The sequence below is a fragment of the Drosophila melanogaster genome, chromosome 2R (assembly GCF_000001215.4).
Source record: "Drosophila melanogaster chromosome 2R".
In the NCBI taxonomy this organism is placed as follows: Eukaryota; Metazoa; Arthropoda; class Insecta; order Diptera; family Drosophilidae; genus Drosophila; species Drosophila melanogaster.
The window spans coordinates 1,088,019-1,107,084 of record NT_033778.4 but is presented as its reverse complement, the minus strand read 5'-3'; the positions used below and the strand labels follow the sequence as shown (position 1 = coordinate 1,107,084).

The 19,066-nt window shown below is 37.6% G+C and overlaps 1 protein-coding gene across 6 annotated transcripts in view, besides 1 other annotated feature; it reads right to left on the bottom strand.

Annotated features, from left to right (window-relative positions):
• Nucleotides 1-19,066, bottom strand: part of rl (rolled) — a 54,466-nt gene that overhangs the window by 18,843 nt on the left and 16,557 nt on the right. For all 6 annotated transcript variants that reach the window (NM_001015122.3, NM_001110878.4, NM_001300706.2 and 3 more), the window contains one exon: nucleotides 1,104-1,238. In NM_001015122.3, coding sequence (NP_001015122.1) covers nucleotides 1,104-1,238 — 135 coding nt within the window. The remainder of the gene's footprint in view (nucleotides 1-1,103; nucleotides 1,239-19,066) is intronic.
• Nucleotides 11,283-12,369: a mobile genetic element.

Sequence of the window (19,066 nt, the reverse complement as noted above, 5' to 3'; positions counted from 1 at the left end):
ACATTGGTTTGGCACTATGCAGCCACTTTTTTAGTGACGGCCAAAATTGCTCTCTTTCCGCTCGCTCCCGCTGAGAGCATAAGAAATTTCAAAATAGAATTTGCTTGCTTGTGTGAGTAAAAACAAGAGACGAGAACGCGTATATGTGTGCGTGTTGTGCTAGAAGACGATTTTCGGGTCGAAATCAATTCTGATCGAAGAAACGAATTTACATTGTACATATTAGGGTAGTTTTTGCCAATTCCGTAGCAATATGATAAAAAAAAAAATTTTTTTAAAATTCGCGCCCTGACTATTATAATTTTAAAGCTTTTTAAATTTGTTTGTTAAAATCGCCGCTCGAATTAGCTACCGTTTACACATTTATATTTATGTTTAATTCTAATTTGACAATTCATCTGACAATTTTTTAAAAGCGAAATATTTTTTTTGAAACACTTTTAATGTTAATGTTACATCATATTAAGTCAAATGATTTAATAAATATACTAAATAATTAAATATGATAACTGTTTATTGCAAAAGTAATATCAAAGGCACTAGAATTATTCTAGTGTCTTTGCTTTGTTCATATCTTGAGGCACGAAGTGCGGACACAAGCACTCAACAATCATTGCCTTATTAATTTTTCACACGCCGCAAGATTAATACTCTAATGACAAATATTCTTATATAGTCATTTTTGAAATTTATTTTTGTGATAATATGTACATCGATTTGGCTATTTCTAATCTATTTTCAAATAATAATAACGTTAAGGCAATGCGAAACAAGAATTTTTCGCATGGTGCCAATTGATCAAAAATAATATAGATTTAAAGTCTAAGAACTTCTGAGGTGAAGGGCATATTTTGTCAAATTTACAATGCATGAGCATACGTGTGCACACAAAGTTGTCTGCTATCGGCGTTACGCATCTTGTTATTCTAGGGTCTTTGACTGTGCAGCATTGTCTTTGTTATCTACGCAAGGAGCTGCGTGTGCATCTAAGCTCAAAACGCTTTTACTGCTGATGGCTATACAATATGTTGGTGTAAATATACTAACTTTTTAGCAATCTTCATTATTATATTTCATAATGACAATAATTGTTATTTACATACTTTTAAGTCGCACGTCTTGTTCAACAGTAAATTACTTGGCTTAAGGTCCCGATGCAAGACGTTTGCGGAATGAATGTACTTGAGTCCACGCAATATCTGATATAAGAAGTAACAGATGTGATCATTACTTAGCCTCTGAAATAAAAGCAAATTAGGTTTTGATTATAAACATGGTAAAAAATATATGTATATTAATATATATATAGTAACATATCCATTCTACACCCACAACTCCCCTGTGGCGAGACAACGTCCACGTCCCCTAAATATCCGATCACTTGGCGAGACAACGTCCACGTCCCCTAAATATCCAATCACTTGGCAAGCCAACTGAAATAACAAAAACTTCCGCCCACACAATCGTCTCAGGATTCTCCAATTACTCCCATTTTTCGGGAGCTCCTCTCTTAACGGGAGAATAGACACCTCTCTTTTCGGGAGAATAGACGTTGAAACCTTTATTCTCTTAAACTTCGCTGCCTATAAAAACCCAGACATGTCCCCATACAGTAGTTCAGTTCTGAGTACGTTATCAACCGCGATAATCTCGCTAAGCCCACTTCAACTTCAAAGCCAATTATCCAACCTAGTGATAATCCAAAGCCTCTAGTTCTTCCATTATTGGAAATATTGACTTATTGACTTATTGGTCTGTAGGATGATGGATGCGTTCTATCTTTCCTTGGTTTGGGAATCATAATTATGGTGGATTTTTTCCATTGGTTGGGAAAATAATTGTTTTTATCTATGGCATTAAACAATGTGCTGTTAAATCGCACAGCACAGTTTGGTAGCTCCATAATCATTTTTGGAGATATTAGGTCATGACCAGGTGCTTTTTTTGGATACAGTTGTTCTTTGATAACTTTTTCAATTTCGTTCGGAGAAAAATTCAGTGGAGTAGTAGGTTATCCATCGGAGACGTGCGGGAGCGTAAAGCCATTTGGTGGTGGGTTCGGCTTTTCTGCATCACTACGGGCCCATTTCCCAGTGTTATTTCCCTCTGCTTCCATAGGCATACTTAGGCAAAGATTTGCCTTTCACAATGACTGCCTTCTGGTTGTTCGCGATAGTTTCTCAATATACCGGCGATGTTCTTTACCGTTCGTGCATATTTTTTATACTTTAACCAGTTTGGGGCTGATGTTAGATGACGGGGCCTTTCTTTAATTTCTGGCTGCCGAAAAATGTTGAAGTGGTCAGATGAGAGATCTTCAAGTGTTACAGCGTCAAGAAGCACTAAAGGAATTTTCTTACGATCGGAAAATCAATCAGATCTGGTAGTTTTCGGGGGTCTGTAGGCCAATATATGGGTTTCCCATGTGATCGGATCGGATTGATCAAGGAAGTTATGTTTATTGCGACTATTGATCAAGATGCCGGTTCCTCCATGTGCTTTTCCATCGTGGTGATTAATGGCGTAGAACACGTAGCAATTTATTTGAAAATTGTACTTGCTGGTTAGATGGGTCTCTGAGAGCAACATAATATCAACTTCTTTATCTTTCAAGAACCTAGCGAGATCAAGCTTATGGCGGGAGACGCCATTCGCATTCCATAAACATATATGAAGGGAGGACATTTTTTTATTTTGAATGTTGGATGCAAGTACATGTACTAAGGGTCGTGTAAGATCCTGCATTGTTGTTCTCATGAACGACATAAATTCCGTCATCGTTGCTTGGAATGATAACATCATTTTTTCGATGACACTTGTGGGTTGTTGCAGGTCGTCTGGCACGGCTCGAGGTTGCGACGCTTTTGTGAGCTTTGTTGTGGACGCAGGACTTTACGTTCCCGATTTTAGGGCACTAGCAAATGAAATACCCGGTGTGGTGCTTACTGGAGGAAGAGGGTATCAATTGGGTAGCAATTAATTTGTTCATGCGACTTTTTCGATCTTTGGAAACAGGGTATCCCCGAAAATTAGCACACAATATACACATTTGGATCAAGTTTATTAGCCGGGCAAGTGCCTGATTCGTGCAGATCCCCGCAGGCGACGCAAACGGTAGGAAGGGTGCAATATGTCTTGGTGTGTCCATATTCTACAGTAATATTGCGGTGTAATACGAATTTGAGATTGTAAATTGGGTGCACTTCATTTCGCTTGAGTTTTTGGCTAGTTGGGTCTAGCTCGACTTTGAAGAGCGGTTGGGGCTTCTTATCTTTATTAAGAATATTAAGAACTGATTTAACGTTATTAAATCCCTTTTCATAAAGTGCATTCGCAACTTGATTGGGTGTGACATCAGGCTTGTTAAATTTATTTATGATTTATGCAAGACAACGGCAAAACTCTTAGCATGAGAACAAATCTTTAATTTGAAGTCACACTGAAGCGAGACTATCTTATATTTTATCTCTTATGCTGTCAACTGCCTGCGTGCAGTCACGTTGTAACCTACTACTTTAGTTCTAATAAAGTACTCAAGTGAATAGGTTATGGGCCCAGGCCAGCGCGAGTTACAATCCTGTGGTCGAGATAGGAAAGGTTAAAAAAAAAACAACTGAGCGGTTTGAGGTATGAAATGAGAATGAATCTTGCTTATTAAAGCAGTTGTTTGTAAAACGGGAACAGTGGGGGCACATATGATAAAATTTTATGACATTATGGAAAAATTAAAAGAAGTGGGTTTTATAGTTCAAGAAGAAATCCTAACTCTTATACTATTGTCAAGTTTGCCTCAGTCGTTTGAAGGCTTCGTGATTGCTCTAGAAACACAAGATGAGTTGCCATCACTAAGTATGCTGAAAATAAAATTGCAAGAAAGACAAAGGCGAAAAGTACAAGATCAAGTAGAAAAATGTAAGCAAACGGTTTTTGGAATTCGGTCCGCGAACGAAAATGAGAAGAGCGATAATAAAAGAAACGGACAAAAAGAACACAAGCAAACAGCAAACGGTAAAAGAATAGTTACATGCTGGAAATGTGGAGGTAGTGGCCACAAAGCTGCGAGTGCAAAGCGAATAAAAAATCGCAAGAGAGATAGAAAGCAAATCCGAAATCATATTCAGCATTCTGCTCTGTCGCCCAGCTAGACAATTTGCCGAAAAATATGTGGTGTTTGGACTCGGGTGATACTGCTCATTTGTGCTCTGAGAGATCATTCTTTAAAAATATAAGAGAATATAAAGAGCGCATTCTCTTGGTTGTAAACAATTACATTGAAGCGGATGGTCGCGGAACAGTTATGTAAAAGTGGAAAAATTCCACTATAGAACCGATTAACGTACTGTATGTAAAAAACTTGCAATGCAATTCTATGTCAGTAACACGAGCAATTGAACATAGTTTTCAAGTGAAATTTGAAAATAAAAGTGCGGTTATAAAAAACAAAGAGAAGCAATTTATTTTAGTTGCTGAATTGCAAAGCGAATTATTCTTATTTAAAAATGAAGCAAATGGTGCTAAGCAATTGTGTTTTGCTAAACAGGCCAATTCTTTGGAACAATGGCATCAAAGATATAGACATCTACATTTTTCGAGTTTAAATAATATGATTAATAAAAAAATGGTATATGGTCTAAAGAAACAAGAATTTAGTGGTGCGAAACTATTTCAATGTGTCTCGTGTGCTAAAAGTAAAATATGCGTGAAGCGTGAACAGAATAACTGGAATTTGTGCATACCGATATATGTGGACATATTCAAACTGTTTCCATTGGAGGTCCACACTTTTTGCTACATTCATAGATGACGAACCTCGATATGTTTAATTATTATTTAAAGAATTTAAGCATTGGCGGAAAAACAGACCAATAAGAAGATTAAAGCCGTAAGAAGCGACAATGGGAGTGAGTATTTAAGTAATGCGTTTCAGTCTTTCTTGAATGGCATCAAGCGACAGTTGACGGTTCTACACACCCCTCAGCAGAATGGTGTGGCGGAACGTGCTAACCGAACTTTGATAGATATGGCTAGAAGTCTAATGCTGCTGGAATTGGAATTGGTTATTTTTAAAGTGTGGGCAAAAAAAATTTTTTGCTAAAGGTTTTTTTTAAGGGTGGGCAAACGATAAAACTAATTATAATGGTTGGGCAAACGTTTTTTATTGATGATATTTCGTTTTAATAGATGGTCAAACGACTTATTCTCTGAGTAGACCGAGGTAAACTTTTTTTTTTTTTTTTTTTTACTTTGCTTTTATTTATTGAATCTTCTTGTGTAAGAACTAACAATAAGTTTAAAAATCTTAACTATAACAAGTATTTTTTGAACAGTTGTATTATTTAGGTAGGTCCTTTCGCCGGAGACGGGAACGGCTGCTGAGCTGGATTAGACCTCGCGCTAGGTGGTTGGGGTGTGTGTAAAGCTTGCTATGGTATTTTTCCTTAAGTTCCGTGATTGCGTTGGTAACTGATGGGATCACGGTGCCCCAGTGATGGTTCTCAGAATCTTTGATTGTGCTCGCTGAATGATGTCAATATTGCTGTTGCTGGCATTGCCCCATAACTGTGAGCCATAGGTCCAGATTGGTTTCAATATAGAATTGTAGAGCAAGACCTTGTGATCTAGGCTGAGCGGAGAACCAGAGTTGATGAGCCAGTGTAAGTTGTTGGCTTTGAGTTTAAGTTGGGTTTTTTTGGCTTCAATGTGCCTGCGCCATGTGAGTCTTCTGTCAAGGTGTACTCCTAGGTACGCTACCTTATCTGCTTTCGGGAGTGGTATGTTGTTCAATAAGAGCGGAGGACAGTCTTGTCTGTTTAGCGTAAACGTCACGTGCTTGCATTTTTGCTCGTTTACTTTTATTCGCCAGTCAAAGAGCCACTTCTCAATGTCGATGAGGTACAGTGCCAACTGTGCTGTAGCTTGGATAGGGGACCTTGAACGGCTAAGGATAGCTGTATCGTCGGCAAATGTGGATACCGTTAAGCGACTATTTGTAGGGATGTCGGCTGTATAGATGAGGTATAAGGTTGGCCCAAGAACGCTGCCTTGGGGGACTCCAGCCTCAATTGTATGATCAGTGGAAGTGGCAGTGTTGCACCGCACTGCAAACTTTCTGTCATAGAGGTAAGACTTTAGAAGTTTGTGTGTGCTTTCGGGTAGGGATGTTTTAATTTTAAACATTAGGCCGTCGAGCCAGACTCTGTCGAATGCTTGGGATACGTCTAAAAATACTGCTGTACAGTATTCGCGATATTCAAATGCAGTTCTTATTTCCGTTGTAATACGATTCACCTGTTCAATGGTTCCATAGCTTTCGCGAAATCCAAATTGGTGGGCTGGGATTATATTGTGGTATATAAGATGTTGATTAAGTCGGATCAGCAGGCATTTTTCGAATAGTTTCGAAATGCATGAGAGTAGACTTATTGGTCTGTAAGATGAAGCGGCTGTGTGGTTCTTACCAGGCTTTGGAATCATTATGATAATCGACCTCTTCCATCGTTGAGGAAAGTAACCAAGTTTGGTGATGGCATTAAAGAGCTTGGTTATGTAGCAAACTGCAGAATGTGGCAGCTGGATGATCATTTCCGGTGTTATAAGGTCGCAGCCGGGGGATTTTTTCGGGCTGAGATTGTCTTTGATTATTTTAGTTATTTCTTTAGGACGAAACACAATTGGGGTGTGTTGCTGGTGGCGGTTTACGGGATAGGACGGTAGCGCGAATGTGCTAGTAGCCTGGTTTGGCGTGAACACATTTTGTAGGTGAGCGGCAAATGTGGTGGCTCTGTCTTCATCACTACGGGCCCAGCCACATGAGAATTTCCTTATCGGCAAAACGGTTTCAGTCGGTGGGCGAAGAGTTGAGTGGGCTCGCCACAGTGACTTTTGTTTTGTGCCTGTTGGTGTGAGTTGCTCTATGTATCGGCGCTGATCGTCGTCCTCTTCTTGTTTCAGAGCGTTGGCCAGTTTCCGTGTGGCTGCTTTTAGCTTTTGTTTTGCAGTTGGGGATCTGGAAAATTGCCATTCTCTGCGTAAGCGACGTTTTACGTGGACGAGTTGCTCGATTTGTATGTTGGTCTTTTTTGAATTAATTGTATTATTTGTTATTTTGGGTGTTGCAGTAAGAGCTGCTGCAGGAAGGATGGATTGCAATGCACTCGTGCAGCTCTCTATATCAGATTCAGTATTGAGTTTTGGGCTTAGCTCAATATGTGAACTTATATATTTTTTATACCTGAGCCAGTTTGTTTTGCTAGAAGCCAATCTGATTGGTGGTTTCACGTTTTCTGCGTACCGGCGGAGGTGAATCAGCTTTAACCAAACTGCGGGAAATATTTTTCGTAACTGCGAAGTCGATCAGGTCTGGCAGCTTATTGAGGTCTGATGTAGGACCAGTATGTAGGACTCCCGGGGGAAACATGGTCAAGTTTATTAGTGGCTTTTATTATAGTCTTATAAAGCTGTTTTCCTTTTGGGTTCACAAGTCGCGATCCCCAGTGAGTATGTTTAGCGTTGTAGTCGCCTGCTGCAATGAAGTGTGGCCCTAGTGCTTGGAAGAAATCCAGGAATTGAGCTTCTAATACTGTGAAACGGATGTTGAAAATTATTTGAAAATTGTATTTGCTTGTGAGATGAGTTTCCGAAAGAAGCATTACGTCGATATGCTTCTCATGTAGGAATTGAGCTAGCTCAAGTTTGCGCTGTGAAACGCCATTGGCGTTCCACTTAGCTATGCGTAAGGTAGCCATTATTTATTTGATTGTTGGGCTACAAGCATTTGTATCAAAAGGTTTTAGGATTACGCATCATGTCTTGAATGGTGGTCTTCATAAATGTCATAAATTCCATCATGCTCTGTTGTAAGGCTTGCATCATAGCTTCAGTTTTTGTTTCCTGCTGCGCAGCTGGGTTATAGTTTTGTTGAGTATCTAATTTTGTGTGCACTTCATGTGGAGTTCGGGAATTTTGGGTTGGAGGCGTCATACCTGATTTTAAAACGTTAGCAAATGTTGTCTTGTTAGTGTTGGATGTAGGCCAGGGAGCGAAACTTGCTGCTTTCGAGAAAATTTTTTCAGGATTTGTCTCTAATGGTATCAGGGTAGCTGTTCCTTGGTGTGCCGTGTTCATTCTTTTGTGAAGACGGATTTTCAGCTCTTTGTAGATTGGACAGCCTCTGTAGTTTGCTGTGTGATTGCCCCCACAGTTATTGCATTTTTTCTCGCATGCATTTTCTTTGTTAGTTTGACACTGTTTGGAGTCGTGGAGATCTCCACAGACTACGCACACCGGGCGAAGTGTACAATATGACCTCGTCTGGCCATACTCTTGGCAGTTTGTACATTGTACAGGAGCGTTGCGTTTGTGCGGCTCTTCTACCGTGATCCTACGGTGCAGAAGGAGCTGGAGTTTGTAAATTGGGTAAACATCGTTTTTTCTAGGAGGCTTGCTTTCTGGTTCAAGCTCAATCTTGAAGAGTGGTTGGGGCTGCCTGTTTCTGTTTTTGATATTGAACACGCTTTGTGCGTAAAATACCTTTTCCTTTAGCGCCTCAGTTATCTCTTCGGGCGTAACATCAGACTCAATGCCCTTCAGGACTACTTGCAGGCCCTTGCTGTTTTTAAGCTGGTAGGTGTAGAAGCCTATTTTTTGTGCGGTAAAATAGTTTGTGACTTTTCTGTAGTCGTCCTCCGTTTTCGTCTGAAGTTTGATTTCATTGATAGTACCTCTTACGAGGGGAATTATATGAAAGCTATCTTTTCCAATAAGGCCAATCAAAGTATTTACAAGACCGCTCGTGCTCTTCTCGCGGATGTATATTGGCGGAGGCTTTGTTTTCTTCGGTTCGATATCAGCGGATCCCAGCGGCACGTCCTCAGCGGTGCCTACCAGCAAGGCAAATCTGTTGGTATTTGCAGGGGCTACATTTTTGATCAAGGTAGAGTTGTCGCGTGTATTTTTCGGCTTGTTTCCCAAATCTGAATTTTCCGGGCTGAGCTTTCGCTTTATTGTGATGTAGCGGTCCATTCCAGTCTGCCAGGTCGACCCAGCTTTTTTGTTTACGTTTTCGTTTTGTTTTGCTGGTAGTGCAGCAGTACCGTTTATTGCTTGCGGTTTTGCTTTCGCTGACTTAGTCAGACCGTGAGCGGGTGCAGCCGATGACGAGGTAGAGCGGGCTGTCGGTCCTTCTCCAGCTGTTGTTGTTGGAGGTAGCGGGGCTTCTGTCGGAGCTAATAGAGCGGGAGAGCAGGAGCGCGCTCTTTCTTGATTTGTTGGTAGAAGAAGGTTTCTTGGGCTATGGGTTATTGACCGCTCGATGTCTGCGTTTGGGATTGTCGGTGAGACGTAGGAGAAGTACGCGTTGTTGCGTTGAATTGAGAGCTGGCGTTCGTCATGCTCGCGCTGACGCTGAGCGCGAGTGTCGTTCTGACTCATAGTCTTATTATTTAAGATAACAAATCACTATAGTTTATTTTATTTGGCGTTCACTTCACTCAAAACAACCGATTTTGTGCGGAGCACGATAAAAACGTCTTCACACGTCGGCGATCGATTTGGATATTTGGATATATTTTTTTAAATTCTAAAGGGTGGCCAAACGATGTTATTGCGATTACAAAACAAATATTTTTAAAAAAGTTTTATTTTTGATTCGAACATTTTCGAAGTTTTTTGGAAATTCATATCTCAAAAACTGGACGTGCGTAAAAAAAAAACTAATTGCTGGGCAAAAAATGGGCAAACTATTCAAGCTTTTAAATTTTAAAAATTAGATTTTTCTGAACACAGCTTCTTTGAACTGACTTTTAAGATTTTTGTAGACAGGGCATCCCCGGTAATTAGCACATAATATACATATTTGGAAACGGAAACATATTTACTCAAACGGAGGGAAGGGTACATTAGGTCTTGGTGTGGCCATATTCTTGGCAGTCGGAGCCTTGTACTGGACCATTACGCTTATGTGGTTCTTCTACAGTAATATTACGGTGTAATACGAATTGGAGATTGTAAATTGGGTGCACTTCATTTCTCTTTAAAGTTTGGCTAGTTGGTTCTAGCTCGACCTTGAAGAGTGGTTGGGGCTTCTTATCTTTATTAAGAATATTAATAACTGATTTAACGTTGTTAAAGCCCTTTTCGTAAAGTGCATTGTCAACTTCATTGGGGTCACATCAGGATTGTTAAATTTATGTATGTATTTATGTAGCAACGCAATTTTATGGCAACGGAAAAACTATTAGCATAACTCTTAATTTAAACTCTTTAATTTAAAGTCACACTAAAGCGGGACTCTTATATTTTATCTCTTATGCTGTCAACTGCATGCGTGCAGTCATATTGTAACCTACTACTTTAGGTCTAATAAAGTACTCAAATGAATAAGGCTCAATGCCTTCTAGTACCACTTGCAGCCCTTTAGTGCTTTTGAGTTGGTACGTGTAATATTTTTTCCAGTTTCGTTTAAAAACTTATTGTTTGTCTTGCAAATTTTTATCTGTATACAGAAAACACACATATTTTAAATTTATAATTCATACTTTTCCTTAATATCTATCGATGTCCGAGAAAAATGAAGAAATTTCGCGTTCACATTCCCACTAGCTGAGGGGAAGTCGACCACAGCATTCTCTCTTGTTTTATATTAATATGTAAATCATTTGTTACCGTCTGAAATAGAAGAAGATCCAAAAAATATTCTACTTTTGAGGTGACAATTGACCGTAATAAAAGAGAAATGGACCAAACAAATTTATTGTTTTTTTATTTTTTTTATTTTTATTTTTATACCGCAATTAAATTAATTTTAATTCTTGAGATCCGTCAATCTCTAACGAACGTTCTTGGATTAATAATCATTTGACACACCTAAGACATGTAAAGTTCAGACTTTATACAAAATTTAAAAATACGGGTTTTAGTCTATTCTTTCAAAATATTTAAGTGATCGATTAAATTTTACCGTTCTTGATGCTCAGTGTTACAAAAGCTATTAAGCCGATGTAAGTCCAGTTCGCACAGGATCCGAAACGGTTTTATAGTATAGTATAGTTAGCAATAAGCGCTAAACCATTTCCTACCCTTCCTATTTTTTGAAAATACTACGGTAACACCGGATCAGGCAATGCCAAGTTTTTTCAAAAAACTTATTCTACGCGGTATCGAAGTCGAATTTAATATTTTTTCCGACTCCAAACGAAAGCCCACTGTTTTTTTTTCTTCAGCGTGTTCACCATTATATCACCATGTCGCACGGTTTTATGAAACGCAGAAAAACAACCACTAACCAAAGACACTAGAATAACAAGATGCGTAACGGCCATACATTGGTTTGCCACTATGCAGCCAATTTTTTAGTGACGGCCAAAATTGCTCTCTTTCCGCTCGCTCCCGCTGAGAGCATAAGAAATTTCAAAATAGAATTTGCTTGCTTGTGTGAGTAAAAACAAGAGACGAGAACGCGTATATGTGTGCGTGTTGTGCTAGAAGACGATTTTCGGGTCGAAATCAATTCTGATCGAAGAAACGAATTTACATTGTACATATTAGGGTAGTTTTTGCCAATTCCGTAGCAATATGATAAAAAAAAAAAATTTTTTTAAATTCGCGCCCTGACTATTATAATTTTAAAGCTTTTTAAATTTGTTTGTTAAAATCGCCGCTCGAATTAGCTACCGTTTACACATTTATATTTATGTTTAATTCTAATTTGACAATTCATCTGACAATTTTTTAAAAGCGAAATATTTTTTTTGAAACACTTTTAATGTTAATGTTACATCATATTAAGTCAAATGATTTAATAAATATACTAAATAATTAAATATGATAACTGTTTATTGCAAAAGTAATATCAAAGACACTAGAATTATTCTAGTGTCTTTGCTTTGTTCATATCTTGAGGCACGAAGTGCGGACACAAGCACTCAACAATCAGCGCCTTATTAATTTTTCACACGCCGCAAGATTAATACTCTAATGACAAATATTCTTATATAGTCATTTTTGAAATTTATTTTTGTGATAATATGTACATAGATTTGGCTATTTCTAATTTATTTTCAAATAATAATAACAAACAAAACAATAATTTTTCGCATGGTGCCAATTGATCAAAAATAATACAGATTTAAAGTCAAAGAACTTCTAAGGTGAAGGGCATATTTTGTCAAATTTACAATGCATGAGCATACGTGTGCACACATAAAGTTGTCTGCTATCACTGTATGCGTAGAAAAGAGCTGTTCGCTGTAGCGCTCTTCGCTCTCTAACAAAAATTCGAGAGAGCCTGGAGCCACCTCTAGAGCCACGGCGAAAAAATCGTGTGCCAAAAAATCGTATGGCGTTACGCATCTTGTTATTCTAGTGTCTTTGGTCGGGCTATGTGGATTTGGAGCTATGGGGCTGTCGCTAGTTGTAGGCGTTTGTTGTGAAAAGTAGCTAAAATATAGTTCTTCCATTTTGGTTAAAATAAAATTCTTAATTTTATATATATCATTTTCTTGGGTATTTATAGCTGGTGGATACAAAAAAAAGGCAACTTTATGATATATGGACAAGTTTTTTTTTCCCATATTTCACAAACATAATGAGTAATTTTTTTCTTTTAAGATTGAAATTGGACCCGTATATAAAATATTTCCTTCGCATAATTTTTTAACTTTGAAAATTCATGGAATTACAAAGCAAATTGATGCTGAGCTGCAAGTTTGCATTTCTTTAAATATAATTTCAAAATTTTTACAGAGCTCAACTATCACATTTAATGTAGTTATGTTTATTTGCTGCAGTCTATGGTTTTCATTGCTTTCTGTTAAAATATTATTAGTTTCGGGCCAATTATCAAAAATAGATTTGCACATATTATAGTTGGAGTTCCACCGCGTTTGACAAGGATTTTTTAATGATGTTACTAGCTTGTGTTGCAAATTTGCTTTTTTGAAGTACTTGACAACTTTTTTGCAACCAAATAAAACGTCAGCCAGTTCAACTGTTTCTTCAAAGGATTTATCTAGCACATTAGCAAATAAATGGCTGCTGCAATTGAGGCGCGTGTTAGATTCTAATGCTTTAATTATATTAGTACCCCTGTCTGTTACAAATGTAATGTCTTCCATTTCTTTTATGTCGAACTCGTTCAGAAGGGACCTTAGCTTCTCGCGTACTTTTGATATTTGATCTTGATCTTTGCAAATTAAATCCATCAATTTAAGACCCAAGATTAGGCTTACCATTTGAAAATCCTTTTCGAAATGCATCGTTACTCCAAGGAATATTCCTTTTATAGTCGGTCCATAAATCCAGTCAGTGATGCTCCCCTCGACTTACAACTTCCTTCAACTCAGTGCTAAGATCTGCCTTTTTCTCTTCAGCTTCTTTTTGGCATTCTCGAGCGATACTTGTAGGGTCTGGAATCAGGTCGTCGATGTACACTAGTTCTCTATAGGTGGAGCCAATTTTTATAAAAAATTGGACCATTGACCTAAATCTGAATCCAGTCACAGCCGAAAATGGGCGGCAGTCCTCCACAGTCCAATTCGAGACTGCATTCAACGCCTCCTTTTTGTCTGGAGTAGACACAATCCGCAGGGAAGTTGGTTGCTTAAAAGATTGTCAACATTTGCGCCTGACTAAATTGGATGTTTGATTGCCAACACATTTTACGATTTTTCAACATGAGCGGCAGTAAACCAAGTCGTTTAAAATTGATCCATCATCCTTAATAATCCCGCTTAAAACATTCCAGAAGAAACTCTTTCCCTTCCGGAATGTGCCGAAATTCCGCGCGTGAAAGAGACGGAGTACATTTTTGAGTGTGTCTTATTCCGTCGCATATTTTTGTGTATTGTCTGTTCTCGTCTCTTGTTTTTACTCACACAAGCAAGCAAATTCTATTTTTAGATTTCTGACGCTCTCAGCGTGAGCGAGCGGAAAGAGCAATTTTGGCCGTCACTAAAGAAGTGGCTGCATAGTGCCAAACCAATGTATGGCCGTTACGCATATTGTTATTCTAGTGTCTTTGGCCCGACCATATCATTAAAAAATTCCTATACAGATTCTCCTATACTTAAAAATAAATTCTTTTTCTCCGATATGTTGAAAAATTCCTCTTCAAACTTGCTCAGCCTTACCGCGTATGATGAAATTGAAAAATACTGCAATGAAAAAGTCTTCATAAGCGAAGACTTCGAAGTTGTGAAGTGGTGAAAAAACAATGAGGCATTCTATCCCAAACTTTCTAAGTTCGCGCTGCCAGCAAGTAGTGCAGCAGCCGAGAGTGCATTTTCCCTTTCAGTAAATGTCGTTACCGAGAAGATGAACAGATTAGGGCCTAATCCACTGAACAGCCTCATTCTTTTTGCATTTCTTGTATAAACATAGATGTGTATAAATATGTATAAGTATAAACATTGTTTAACTAAAATGCAAGTTAAATGTAAGACGACATGAAGTTCCTTAAACTGATTTATTTTTATTACTTAATCCATGAATATTTAGTCCATTAAATGTAATCTTTGTTTATGTTTTCTTATTAAATTTAAATACCAACAAAAATAATGAACTCAAAAAATTATTGATTGTGAATTTTACATTTGTGCTCCAAAAATGTTCGTGTTGTTTTTGCACACACAATCATATATGCGGTCGCTGCTTACACGAGTAAAAAGTCAACCAGTCAATAGGTATCTACTCATATTTGGCACCGCATAGAAGGACTGCACAAAAGAAACAAGTAAAAAAACACCGCATCCTGTTTTGATGCGGTGCTTTGTGTCGCGTGTCTACAAATACTGTGTGTGTATGCAGTGAACTTGTAGTTGAACAGATCTCTGATATGTATATTGTTGAAAAGCGGTGAATGGCTAGTTAAATGGTTTCTTTTTTTTTTTGTGGTCAATTATTAATTGGAAATTGTCAGCGTAACCAACGAACTTAATTTGTTTTGGGAGGGAGATAATAGAATTCTAACTTTACGGGTTCCTATTTTTGAGGGGTAATCTGTTGGATAAATTGTTTGCGTTTTTAACTATGATCTTCCAGTTTGTCATGAAATTTAAAACTTATTAATGATACCGGGACCTAATTTCAATTCTTGGAGGTAGTGAATAAGGGAGTGGATACCGATTTTGGCAAAGGCTTTGGAAAAATCCAATAGAAATTTATATGACAAATAAAATTATAAAAAAAATATCCAACAGTTTTAAAAAATGTGGGAGTGGCAGTTTTGGGCGGTTTTAGGGGGTTAGAGTGGGCTTTGCAAAAAGTTGTTTTTTTTTTTTGGCAAATCTAGATAAATTTACAGGATTAATAAAAATGTGAAAAATATCAACCATTTTTAAAAGGTGTGGGTCAACAATCTTGCGCTGCGTCTAGTCCCTAAAATCTGTATGCTGAATCTTAACCTCCTAGATTTTATAGTTGCTGAGATCTCGATGTTCATACGGACAGACTTAAATGGCCAGATCGATTTGGCGGCAATTGATCCTGATCAAGAATATAAATGTAGATTATATGGTCGGAAACGCTTTCTTCTGCCTGTTACATACTTATTAACGAATTTAGTAAAAGGGTTTTACAGTACGAGTATCGGGAATAATAAAACAACTGTAAGTCAGCTAGTGCAAACCTAAAGCACATACCATTCGTGAGCTACTAAAATTTTGATAAATTACTCTACTGATTTTGGACCATAACGCCCAAGCCCATCAAATTTGAGATGAATTCTCAATCTCCTTGGATTGTGTTTTACTAACACGTTGCTTATATTTTGTGTGTAAACTAAAAAAAAAAATAGTTAAAAGTTCAACTTTGAATAGTTTTAAAAAGATGCGGTCCTGCTAGAAACATGGCACACGCAATGGCTGGCTCGTAAAAAAGTGAATGCAATACTGAAATTTATTTGTGGTAATTTCGACGAGAGCAATTTAGAAATTAATATAGTTCACTTATGGGAGAAAGTGCGAATGCTTTATGTAAATTTTTTGCATAAATGGGAAATATGCAATAGAAAGATAATAAGCTTTCAACAAAATACCCGGCATGGACGGAAGGCAATCTTAGCTTAAACTTACTTAGAAATAAAAGCAAAGTAGAGCTGCAAAGACATCAAGCTGGTCGTCCAAATATTATATTTGGTTTAAAAGGAGTAAGAGGGCAGAAAAAGCAAGCAGCCGACCTTTCAAGGCTTCAGAAACATAACCCTAGATTATTGTAGTAAACGTCGAGTATAGACGCACGGTATACCAGAATACCAGAAATACTAGCCTTTTACCAAGCTAAAGCGAAGATCATTAGCAAGTGGTTAATCAGGCCCGTATACCATCCTCTACCGCTCTAACGTTGAAGAGGCACTGGCCTTAATTCTTGATCATGGGCTCAAAAAGGATCTTTGTTAGCCTACAAGATGTTTAAGATCATGCCGTAGATTGAATAGTAAATTATTAAGATGAGATATAATACCAATGGTTATAAAAACTAACTAAGCAATTGAATCCGCTGAGTTAAAATTAAATTATGGTTTTGATGGAAGCACGGAATAATCTATATACAAACAGGCATTCAATGGATGTCAAATGAAGACGATTCAATCCTTTTTGCAACGACAGTAACACCTCTGTGCCTCATCGATTCGCCAGACGGGAATAATTTCAAATTAAATTAAATTAAATCTAAAAATTTCAATATTGCAGAATTTGTCTGTACATGTATTTAATATCGTGTACAGTAATCCTCAATAATAATAAAATTACGTAAAGTTTAGTTTGTACCTAACTGATATTGACGGAAAAGTTCTTAACGCTCTCACAAGTACCGAATCTTTCCAGGCTTGCCCCATTTGCAACGCGAAGTCAAGGGATTTTTTGTGGAACAAAAATTTTAAGAGCCTTTAGTTGGTACCGATTTTAGACAACTCATGCTAGGTATAAAATCTGTGAAAATATGGAGTTAGGGTTGGCCAAACAAAACAGAAGCACAAATGTTGGGAATTCTGCTAGCGGATCATTCAACAACTTTAAAGTCTTTCCCGAAATAACAGACGTTGACATCCAAAACATTTAAAACATGAGGAAAATTAATATGATTGCCTGGTAAATTGCCAATTGACCTAGATAAGTATAAAATAACTGAGCCATAAGACGGGGAACTATTTGTAGACGTGATTTCTTAGGTTCCAATAACAGCGACCGATTACAAGATACTTGTTCACTACAAACATATTCTTAAAAATACACAGTTCTTCCAGTAGTCTGCTTTCGATAAGAGGCTGCAAAATCAAGAAACAAATTTACAAATCCGACAGACCTCACCATGCATTAAAACACAGTCAGATTTTCAATATTATATGCCAACATGTGTTTCACAGAGGATTAAAACTTCGGACACCGTAATTTCATCTCTAAATTAATACAGGCGCATGCAAAAATACAAGCGACTTCCTCTTCCGCGAGAAGTTACTGAAATTTTGTCGTGCGCCGAAACAAAGAAAGCTCGGAAGGGCATTTTTCAACTTCAAATTGTATATAAACACTATACATGACAGACGGCAAAGCCGATTGCTGTTTTCTCTCGAAGCTGAGAGTAATGACATCAAAAGACGGACGGTCCAACTGCTCATCCGAGGTGAAAACAAGTTTTATCCAAAAGTAGGCCGAAGATGATGTCAAAGCCAGGTCCTTCTTCAGAGTAAATGTCCGTACCGACATGCTTCCCCCATTGGTAGGCAGGCTTTTAAGAGAGTCCTTAAGGTGCAGCATAAACAACTTGTCCACTGCACGTCTTGTCTCTCCTGATAATGTTTTCAGTATATGACACACGATTTTTTCGCCGTGGCTATAGAGGTGGCTCCAGGCTCTCTCGAATATTTGTTCGAGAGCGAGAGAGCGGACAGCTCTTTTCTACGCATACAGTGATAGCAGACAACTGTATGTGTGCACACGTATGCTCATGCATTGTAAATTTTACAAAATATGCCCTTCACCATAGAAGTTCTTAGACTTTAAATCTATATTATTTTTGATCAATTGGCACCATGCGAAAAATTATTGTTTTGTATTGCCTTAACGTTATTATTATTTAAATATAGCTTAGAATTAGTAATAGCCGAATCATATCACAAAATAAATATTAGAATATTTCTCATTAGAGTATTCAGCTTGCGACGTGTGAAAAATTAATAAGGCATTGTTGAGTGCTTGTGTCCGCACTTCGTGCCACAAGATATAATTTGCAATAAACCGTTTTAATATTTTTATTTATTATATACATAAATTTTTATTTTCTACTTCGTATTATTTTTTTGAAATATTTATTTCTCAATGTAATGTCTACTTTTTGGGAAATTTATGTTTTAAATTACAGTAGTTATAATAATTTTCTTTGTATTTGCTTTAATTATTTAGTATATTTATTCAGTCATTTGACTGAAGTCATTTGAATGATCCAATTTTATTATTTAAAATGCACATTAGATTCAGTTGTTTTTCATATTCGGTTTTTCTTTTATATTCCAATTCGATATTTTTAAGCAGCGCGCAATTTCATCACATTGCTACGAAATTGTCCAAAACTCCCCAAATATGTAAATTCGTTTCTTCGATCAGAATTGATTTCGGCCCGAAAATCGTCTTCTAGCTCAACACCCACACATTATATATATTATATGTCTCTTGTTTTTACTCACACAAGAAAGCAAATTCTATTTTTAGATTTCTTACGCTCTCAGCGTAAGCGAGCGGACAGAGGGCAATTTTGGCCGTCACCAAAGAAGTGGCTGCATAGTGCCAAACCAATGTATGGCCGTTACGCATCTAGTTATTCTAGTATCTTTGATGGTACCCTCTGACGGGTATCAGCTGAATCACTCCACCTAGGGGCCACCTCATTGGGGGTAGATTCTCGTTCTTGACAAGAACAATGTCGTTTGCCGACAGACCTTGCATTGAAGTTCGCCACTTCGAATGGTGCTGAACAAATGTTAGATATTCTTCCTTCCACTTATAGCAAAATATTTACAGCAAAGAGGATCCGCGATGCCACGCATCCAAGCGGTTATAGTTGAGACTTGTTACGA